We start from the raw sequence: 10,319 nt of genomic DNA, 5'->3' as shown, positions 1-10,319 counted from the left end.
ACCCCAGCCAAAGGGGAAAAGACACAGTACTCTTGCATCAGAATAAAATCTTATCAAATTTCCTGCCTGTGTGCTTGCTTCTCTGCTTTTATTATTGGAAATAAAGTGTCTTGTCGAGAAGCTTCAGTTGGAATAGTAGTCTCAGTCTCTGTCTTTTGCTACCTCAAGTTTTTTAAAAAAATATTTTATTTATTTATTTATTATTTTTGTGTGTATGAGTGTTATAGCTGCATGTATGTAAATGCACCCGGGTCGTACAATGTCTGCGGAGGTCAGAAGAGGGCATTGAATCCCCTGGAACTGGAGTTACAGACTCCATTTTGGTCGTTAGCCACCATGTGGGTGCTGGGAATCAAACCTGGGTCTTCTGCAAGAGCAGCCAGTGCTCTTAGCCTCTTAACTGCTGAGTCATGTCTCTAGCCCCACTACCTCAAATTTATTCCTAGCACCCAATAACTCCACCCAGTGGAAGGATAGGTGGCCCTCTTCCCATGACCTCTCTCTGCCCTTCGTGCTCTTGTAAGGCTCATAGAAATGATTTCAGTTTTATCTTGGCATTTCCTTCTTGTCTCAGAATGAAATTTTCCTCTGTGCTGATTCTGTATTTTGATCTGTCTGGCAGACACTATCTCTGTGGCCAGTCTGATCCCATATTTGAGGGGAGGTGATAGATTACAGTCAATGTTAAAAAGGTCCTTTTAGCCCAGATTGGGCAACAAAAGAGTTTTAGAAAGACTTCCCTGGAGCCTGGAGTGGTGATACACACATGTAATTTCAATACTCAGGAAACAGAGGCAAGAGGACAGTTATGAGTTTGAGGCCAGCCTGGGATACACAGTGAATTCCACAACAGACTCCATAGCGAGACCCTGTTCAAACAAACAAACAAACAAACAAACGAGTCTGGTGATGTATCTGCTTTGGTAGAACACTTACCTAGCAAGTGCCAAGTCTTGGTTTGAATACTCAGAACAGCATAAACTGGATGTGGTGGTGCATGCCTGTAATTTTCAGCACTCAAGATGTGGAGTCAGCAGGATCAGTTCAAGGTTCTCTGGTACACACTGAATTTGAGTGCCTGGGTGACATGAGACGTCTCAAAAAAGAAAAGTAAAAAAATAAAATTAAGCAAAAATTTTAAATTAATTTAAAAACATGAACTGGTTAATTTATTTCTCTTAAAGAATTTTCTTTTGTGAGTGAAGTCATAAAGGGGTTTATGAGATGCATTGTTCAGGCTTATGGATGAGAGAAGAGTGCTCACAGGGTTAAAATAAAAGGCCACAAACATTTCAGACAAAACTTTGGCTTTTAGCACATTCATTAGCTATTTTATATTCTCATTTTGGATATCTCTCAAAAAAGGAGTGTGATTTGTTTTCTGTTTTTTTTTTTTTTAATTAATTTTATTTTATTTATTTATTTATTTTTGGTATTTTTGAGACAGGGTCTCCCTCTGGCCCCAGTTGGCCTGGAACTCACTGTGTAGACCTTGCTGACCTGGAATGCACAGAGATCCACCTGCCTCTGCCTCCTGAGTGCTGGGACTAAAGGCATGCACTACCACACTCAGCTTGTGTAATCTGTTTTTAATATTCTTTTCTTTGATACTTTTTTGGATTTATTTTTTAAAATATTTTATTTTTATTTTATGTATGATTGTTTTGCCTGCATATCAGTTAGTGCAACCATGCATGCAATGCCTACCGAGGCCAGAAAGGGTGTCAGGTTCCCTGGAAATGGAGTTACAGAGGGTTGTTAGCTTCCCATTTGGGTGCTAAAAACTGAATCCAGGTCCTCTGCAAGAGCAGAAATGTTCTTAACTGCTAAGCCATCGCTCCATCCCATAAGTAAACTTTTTCAACCATTCTTAGATACATCCAACAGAAATGCATCAATTTTTATTTTATTTTTTAGTTAAATTTTTATTTGAATTTTTGTGTATTTCATATATAAAATCTTTTTTATTTTGGGGGGGATCTATTTGAGACAGGGTCTTCCTGTAGCCCCAGCTGTGCAGACTTGGCTGGCCTTGAACTCACAGAAGTATGTCTGCTTCTGCCTCCCAAGTGCTGGGATTAAAGGGGTGTGCCACCACGCCCAGTTGTAAAATCGTCTTTGTATCTCCTTTCCCTTTGGCAACCTCCCATTGCCCCCAGACTGGAGTTCATACATTCTGTCATTTGTGTTATGGCCTATCATGTAAAGTTAGTGTCCCCAGATGTCCCTCAGTGTAAGTTCATCCACTGGGATATAGTCAGCCTATCTAAAGTTCCTCCCTTTAAAAGATCAGCTATTCCCCACCTAGCAGTAATCAGCTATCTTAATTCTTTGACTAAGATTGGGGCCTGCTGTTCATTCCCACAGTTCTGTGCTGGGCTTTTGTCTGCTTAAGTTTGCATGGGTCTTGTGCATGCTGACACCATCGCTGTACGGTTTTATGAGAAAGGTCCCAGACACCTGTAGGACTATTTCCATATGGTCATACACCTCCTCCCTGGTTCTTACAATCTTCTTGCCCTCTATTCCACAATGGTCCCTGAGGCCTGGGTGGGTGGATTTTTAATATAGGAGTCCTGTCCAAGGACCCACACTCTTCAGACTCTTACTCTCTGCGTTTTGGCCATTTATGACCTTTTGTGTTCCTAGGCCTCTGTTGCATGAGGGAATTTCATTGAGATGAGAACTGAAAGATGCATTAGTGTTCTCTTCATTCCTTGTTCTATGTTCTGTGAGTCTTAGGTATAGAGGTTGCATCCCAGATGCGCTACTTAGGCTTGGGCAATTCACAGACAATGTCTATGTGTGATCAGTTGTGGAACTCTGTAATAATCTCTATCTGTTGAAAAAGAAGCTTCTTTGATGGGTGGGAACTGGGATACTTGTCTATAAATTTAAGGATCCATATTTTGCACATAGTAAGAAATTATATTTGTTGCCAGGTGTGGGTACACATGCCTTTAATCCCAGCACTTGGGAGGCAGAGGCAGGTGGATCTCTGTGAGTTCAAGGCCAACCTGGTCTACATAGCAAGTTCCAGGCCAGTTGGGCCTATAGGGAAACCCTGCCTCAAAAAGACCTATATATATTACTGAAGGAGAGTGCCCCTCAGACCCCCCTCCCTGTCCTATGAGAAAGAGCTGCCCTCCGCCTGACTCTGGAAATCCCCTAGATTGTTCGAAGCCTTTCCTGGAACATCTGTTTATGGTTTCTATGGAAATGGTCCGGAGCAGAAGAGGAAGAACGGTCTGCCCTAGGTAAGCTAGCCAATGGCTGTGTAGGTTAAGACTCTAGAAATCAGCCCTAGATTGTTCGAACCCTTTCCTGGTACATCTGTTTATGGTTTCTATAGAAATCCCTTGCTCTGTGGTTTTTGTGCTTAAAAACCCTGCGTTTCCATGGCTCTGGGTTGCAGTGCAGCTCCTGTGCGTCCCCAGCTGGTCGGTTTCAATAAGGGAGTTAAGTTTTCCTGAGTCTCAGTGTCCCAGTGGTCAATTCAGGGAATTTTTTGGACCTCAAATATTACATTTGTCTAGAGATGTGACCTCTCCAGCTATGTGCATTTGGCTAGGTTTACAGAACCACACATGAGTTTTTTTTTTCCCATTGAATGGACTTTAAGTCCAATTAGGTAGCTGTAGATTACCCCCAAGAGAAAAGTGTGACTATTGCGCCAATGTCGTTTGCTGTGCTGGTCAAGGATGTGGTTTTTAGGCTTTGAAGCTGAAGTTGGATCATTGATTGATGGTCTCCCTTAGCAGCTTGTGTAGTATTCTCCAAAGTTATGAGAGCTAGCCTTCAGGGGAGGTGGCTTCCAGGTCAGTCCCAGCTCCGTTGCTTCAAATCCTGTGTCCAAAGTATGCCCTGTCTTCAGTAATAGGGGCTTACCTTCAAGTTCTGGGAGGCAATCAAGGACTGTGACAATTGCCTGGCTGGTGGCACATGCCTTTTATCTCAGCACTTGGGAGGCAGAGGTAGTCGTATCTTTGTGAGTTCTAAGCCAGCCTGATCTACATAGCTAGTTAGCTAGTTCCAGGCTAGCTGGGACTGCAGGGAGACCCTGTCTCAAAAAAAAAAAAAAAAAAAAAAGATTGGCAATAGCCTGTGTAATTTTGGGAGTCTCTTGGACCACCCTGGCCAACAACTCAAAGGAAGGTTTCACCTGTCTGGCACTGTTTCTTGTTATGCTATGTAGTCTTCAGCTGTACTTTCAAACTCACGTAGGGATATTGTATGTGTAATTTTTCTGAGACAGCCCCAGCTGGCCTGGAACTCACTATATAGACCAGTCTGGCCTTGAACTCATAGAGATCTACCTGCCTCTGCCTCCCCAGTGGTGGGACTAAAGTTGTGCACCACCACGCCCAGCTTCCCTCTTTTTTTAAAAAAAATTATTTTTTAATTAAAAAAAAATTTTTTTTTAGCTGTTTCTCTCTACAGCCCAAGCCAACCTGGATCTTGATACATAGACCAAGATAGGCTTGAATTTGCAACAATGTTCTGCCTCTGTTTCCCAAATGCTGGGATTACAGGCATAAACCTAACTTGACCAGAGTCCCAAGGATGCCTAGAGGGAAGAGAAGGACATTGGGGTTGTAGTTGGAAACCATGAGCCTTTTTCAGAGGCTGAGAAGGGAAGTATGTCCCCAAGGAGTAAAAGAATGCCCTCGGAGGACAGAAGAGGCTGTTGGATCCCCTGGAACTGGAGTTATGGACAATTGTTAGCTGCCAAGAGGGTGCTGGGATTCAAACCCGGGTCTTCTGCAAGAACAGCGAGTGTTCTTAACTGCTGAGCCATCTCTTCAGCCCCTTGTTATTTTTTTTTTTAATTTGTATGAGTGTATTGCTTGCATGTACGTAAGTGCACCCATGTCGTGTAATGCCCACGGAGGTCAGAGGTCAGAAGAGGGCATCAGATCCCCTAGAACTGGAGTTATTGATGGGTGTTAACTGTCATGTGGGTGCTGGGAATCGAACCTGGGTCCTCTGCAAGAGCAGTCGGTACTCTTGACCACTGAGCCATCTCTTCAGCCTCTCTCCTCTGTTTTTTTTTTTTTTTTTTTGTCTTTTTGTCTTTGAAGCAGGGTCTCCCTGTAGCCCCAGCTATCCTGGAACTCACTATGTACACCAGGCTGGCCTTGAACTCACAGAGATCTGCCTGCCTCTGCCTCCCAAGTGCTGGGACTACAGGCGTGCACCACCACACCTGGCTCACCCTCTCTGGTTTTTTTATACTAGCTAGGCACTGTTTATCTCTCCTCTTTCTCTCCCTGTCTAATCTCCCTCCCTGCCCTCCCCATTTAAAGTGTCCCCATTTTCTCCATTTCTCCTTTGATAGTTTCAGTATGGTCCCACCTCTCTTGAGCTCCTTCTTCCCCTTTATTCCCATAGTTCCTTGTATAGCCCTTCTTCTCCCCCTCCCCTTTAACTACCCCCTTTTTACATATTTTCCCTTAGAATTGCATAGCTTTTTAATAGATTATTCTGAATTACTTTGTAATTATCAGAGCACACACACAGACACACACACACACATTGTTGTTGCTAAGACAAGGTCTCTGTATCCCAACCTAGCTTGGGAAACTCATTGTGTAACCTAAGCTGTCCTCACACTCCTGATCCTGACTCCTCTCAAGTGCTGAGACTACAGGCATGTACCCACACCTGCTGCTAGATTATCATACCTTAGATAGAGGCTGCACTATGAGTTAGTTTTCAGGTGTTTACAAGCAGCATAATTGAGAAGACCCCTTTAAAACAGTGAGTCTTGTGGTAGGAGAGGAGAGATGGCTCAGTGGTTAAGAGTACCTGCTATGCTTCCCTAGGTCCCAAGTTCAGTTCCAGGACAGCTGGGGCTACAGGGAGACCCTGTCTCAAAAAAGAAAAATTATACATACAATATCCCGACATGTTGGATAGCTCACAACCCCATGTAATTCCAGATTCAAAGGATCTGTCTATTCTGGCCTCCCCAGGCTCCTACACACATGTGGTGTTGTTATAGGACAGAGTTCATAAAAAAATCACCAACACCACTTTAAGAAAAGTAGCAAGGTAAATTTTAATTTTCGACTGGCCGGCTGTCTATCTCTGGAGTAGAAGCAGCCCTGATGATTGTCAGGTCAGAGTTTTTATAGGATTACAGAATTATCATTAAAACAGGACACTTGTGAACCAATCAGGTTTGTATAACATAGCAGAATTTTGACTCTATTAATCAACAACCAATCATTATACAGACAAGTGATACAGTCATATAACTTGGCATCCAACTTTGTGACCTTAAAACTAGCCAACTATTTTAGCCATAATAAGTATAATAAGACAGTCAAGGTAAATGACTTCTAGGTGGTCATACAATAACAAGATAACAAGGATGGTCTTATGCCCTGTGTCAGGGTGACCCAAGACAGCAAGCGGGTTACAGAAGTGAAAACAAGCTGGTTAGTAAAAATATAATATCTGGAATTAGCACATTCCATGATTCATGGCAAGGGCAATTTTCCAAGGTAACTTAGGGAAGTTTGCTGAGCCAGTTCAGTGTGTGTGTGCGTGCACACACACACACACACACACACACACACAAATAAAATCTCAAAGAAAACCCCCAAAACAACAAAATAACTATCAAGTTTTATATATAATCCAAGTTTTATATATCTAAATTTGTGGTCATGGCTTCTGGGAATGCCTACTACCTTACCTAACCTTTAACTAAAGTTAATCTTACCTTTTGAGATCATTCAATTCTATCTATTCAATCTGCCCTTGTTACTGTATCATCATTTATAACTAGCCTTTAGGAAAACAATGTAAACAACCTTTCTAGGCTTTGGCTCCTTTTATAATCAACTTTTACATGCTAAGCCAAACAGATAGCTTTAATCTTTTTTTTTTTTTTTTTTTTTGTTTTTTTTGGACCGGGTCTCCCTGTAGCCCCAGCTGTCCTGGAACTATGTAAACTAAGCTGGCCTTGAACTCACAGAACTCTGCCTGCCTCTGCCTCCCAAGTGCTGGGATTAAAGGCGTGCACAACGCTTGGCGATAGTTTTAATCTTAAACTATGTTCCCTATTTCTCCCTGATGACCCGTTCCTTGCCACTGACCCAGAATAATGTGTGTGTGAGGGGGGTGTAGGTATGCATGTTGTGATATCATTGTTAGAAGCATAAACCTCTGAAGCAACTAATTATCCACACCATATGTTGTTAAACAACATTGGGCTTAGGTTGATAGTATGTTTGTGGTTTTGTATGTTGCTCTGCTTTGGTAGGGGTCATACAAGTCAACCTTCTTCCCTTATTAGATAAAGTTCCTCATTTCTTTCTCATATCATGCTGGAGGTAGTGTTTTGGGTGTTTTTTTGTTTTTAATTTTATGTGTATGAGTGTACTGCCTGCATAAATGCAAGGGCACCCATGTTGTGCAGTGCCGGAAAAAGTCAGAAGAGGGTGCCAGATCCCCTGGAACTGGAGTTAAGGATGGTTGTTAGCCCTCACATGGGTGCTGGGATTCAAACCTGGGTCTTCTGCAAGGGCAGCCAGTGCTCTTAATCGCTAAGCCATCTCTTCAGCCCCAAGAACTTGTTTTTAAAACAACAACATTTCAAGTCAGTCTTGGTGGCACATGCCATAGCACTAGGGAGACTGAGACAGGACATCTGAATTTTTTTTTAATCATCTTTTTTTTTTTTCCTTTTTGGTCTTTTTGAGACAGGGTCTCCCTGTAGCCCCACCTGGCCTGGAAATCACTATATAGACCAGGCTGGCCTTGAACTCACAGAGATTCACCTGCCTCTGCCTCCCAAATGCCAGGACTAAAGGTGTAGGCCACCATGCCAGGCCTAGGGCATCTAGATTTTGAGGTCAGCCTAGGCTATGTGGTGAGACCCTGTCTCAAAACAAGTTACCAAAAATAAAGCTAAAACGAGAACACTTCTAAGGAAGCAATACACAGGAAAAAACATCAGTCCACCTATTGCAGAGCAGCAAAGGAAAACCATGTATCCCTGAACACAACGAGTCTTTTAAAGTTTTTACATTTATTTAGTGTTTGTGTGTATGCATACATGATTAAATAAGGGCGAGCATGTGATGGTCAGAGGACAACTTGCAAAAGCTGTTCTCTCCTTCCATCATGTGTATCCTCACCTTAAAACTTAGGTGGTCAGCAATGACTACAAGTGCCTTTATACCCACTGAGTTATCTCACCGTCTCACCAGAGCAAATCTCATTCCAGCTTTTTACCAAAGAGCTGTTGTTGGTTGAGACTGATTTACATACTTAGAATTTGGGATAGTCTTCCAATTTCTTTCCTATTTATTAAATTTGTGTTTATATAAGTGCACCTGTGTGGTGCAATGTCTTCGGAGGCCAGAAGGCGGCGGCGGATCCCCTGGAACTGGAGTTAAGGATGGTTGCTAAGTCGCCATGTTGATGCAGGGCATCAAACCCAGGTCAATGGGACTAGCAGCCAGTGCTCTTAACAGCTTGAGCCGTCTATCTCTCCAGCCCCCAATTCCTTTCTTGAATTTGAATAGGAGCTTTTAATTCTTACAGTTTTGTTAACTAACCATTTTGGTAGGAAAGCAGACATTGTAATCCGAGGGACACTTGTGCCCTCCCTTTGGCTGGAAGACTATTGAAAAATAATGCACCCCAAGGAACTGGAATTTCCTCTGGAATCTCATACTGGAGGAAGGGAAAGGATGAAGCTTGGTGCCAGCCAGAGGAAGAACTTGTTTCTTGGATAAAGGTTTCCCACAGTTCTGACAACTTGTTGGACCACCTTGCGGGACAGCATGAGTGGAACTGAGACAATAGTGGGCCAGACCGAGCTCTTAAGGACGGCTTGGTTCCTATTACCCTCAGTTTAAAACTAAACCTCATGTCAGTACTCCAAAGATGGACTTGAGAGGGGGTCACTGGACTTTGCTCTTCCTAATGTGGCCTCACTGAATAAATCTTTCTCTGCTTTTCACTCTTGTGTCTTTAAACTTGAGGCTAGGTGGCAAAGCCTAGCTTGTTAGGGCTGCTAGGGCCCAAACTTTGACTCTAGAAATTCCGCTAACCTTTTCACAGATTCTAAAACCTTACGCGCACACCTACACCGAAAGGCTCACATCAGGGACTGGGGCAATCTTAACTGTCTACCACGCAGGTGCTGAGCAAATGACTGAGACAATGATGGGGCAGGAAAAGCGTTCTAGACAGCTGGTTTGAAACATGAGCTGGGGAAGGTTCTCCAGCTTGGCATTCAACATTTCCGAGTGCCACTCAGTACAGCGCTTTGCGAACACTGCGAACCGGAAACCGGAACATTCGACCGCTCTAGCTGCTCGCAGAGAGCGCTCTGACCGCAGGATTGCCCACAGCGCCAGGTGTTTCCGAGCCTGAGAATCGTGCGGCCTCCCGCAGACTCCGCCACTGCAGCCCAGGCCGGGGAAACCAGGCTCGCCACATCCGTTGTCGAAAAGGTGGGCTTCCCAAAGTGGCCACCGGTTTCCACGCCCCCAGCCACGGCGTGAGGGCAGGGCCTTGGCCGGCACGCCCACCGACGACAAGGCACAAGCACCGTCGCGCGGCCTGTCGCCCCGCCCACCGTGCAGGCCGAGGCGCCTACCGATTGGCCGCCGGGCTCCGGGTCCTCAGGCCGCACGCACCTCCCCCACAAGTTTCCCGCCAGCAGCTGCCGCGCGGCGGATGCGGACCTCGTAGGTGTTCGGCCGGACCGAACGGTTGGGTCCGCAAGCCACCGTCATGTCGCGGCAGAGCACCTTGTATAGCTTCTTCCCCAAGTCCCCGGCGCTGAGTGACGCCAAAAAGGCCCGAGCCGGAGCCTCACGCGAAGGCGCCGCCGCCATCACGGCCTCTCCCTCCCCCGGCGGGGATGCGGCCTGGAGCGAGGAAGGGCCCGGGTCCCGGCCCGCGGCGGTATCCGCGTCGCCGCCTGAGGCGAAGAACCTCAATGGAGGGCCGCGGAGGTCGGCCGGCACCGTTCCGGCCAGGTAGCGGGTCAGGGTGGGGCGCGCGACCGGCTCAGGGCTGAGGGGGGCTGCGCGGCGGGCTTGGGAGCGTGGGGCCGAGCGCCCGGGGCGTGCGGATGGAGGAGGGCCGGCGGCGGGCGCTCTGCAGGAAGAGGAGGCGCTGCTCCCGGCGGGCGGCGGGGGAAGGGGAGTGAAGGCGCTAGCCCGGCCTGGAGAGACGCTGGAGGGCGGAGGCCTGCCCGGGAGGAGGTCCAAGTTGCCTTAGGCTTTCCCGAGATGCTCCCTAAGAGCCCAATGGAAATTCGGGACGCGGAGACGCCCCCCCCCCCCCCC

At 45.9% G+C, this 10,319-nt stretch overlaps 1 protein-coding gene across 1 annotated transcript in view; it reads left to right on the top strand.

Moving 5' to 3' along the window:
• Positions 1 to 9,624: 9,624 nt before the first annotated feature.
• Msh6 (mutS homolog 6) overlaps positions 9,625 to 10,319 on the top strand; it is a 24,809-nt gene continuing 24,114 nt past the window's right edge. Inside the window, exon 1 of the mRNA XM_008823045.3 lies at positions 9,625 to 10,007. Within this exon, the coding sequence (XP_008821267.1) occupies positions 9,760 to 10,007 (248 nt within the window). The 5' untranslated portion in view covers positions 9,625 to 9,759. The remainder of the gene's footprint in view (positions 10,008 to 10,319) is intronic.

Source organism: Nannospalax galili, unplaced genomic scaffold, assembly GCF_000622305.1.
Source record: "Nannospalax galili isolate Female #2095 unplaced genomic scaffold, S.galili_v1.0 scaffold286, whole genome shotgun sequence".
NCBI lineage: Eukaryota > Metazoa > Chordata > Mammalia > Rodentia > Spalacidae > Nannospalax > Nannospalax galili.
This window is presented reverse-complemented; position numbering and strand designations above follow the sequence as displayed.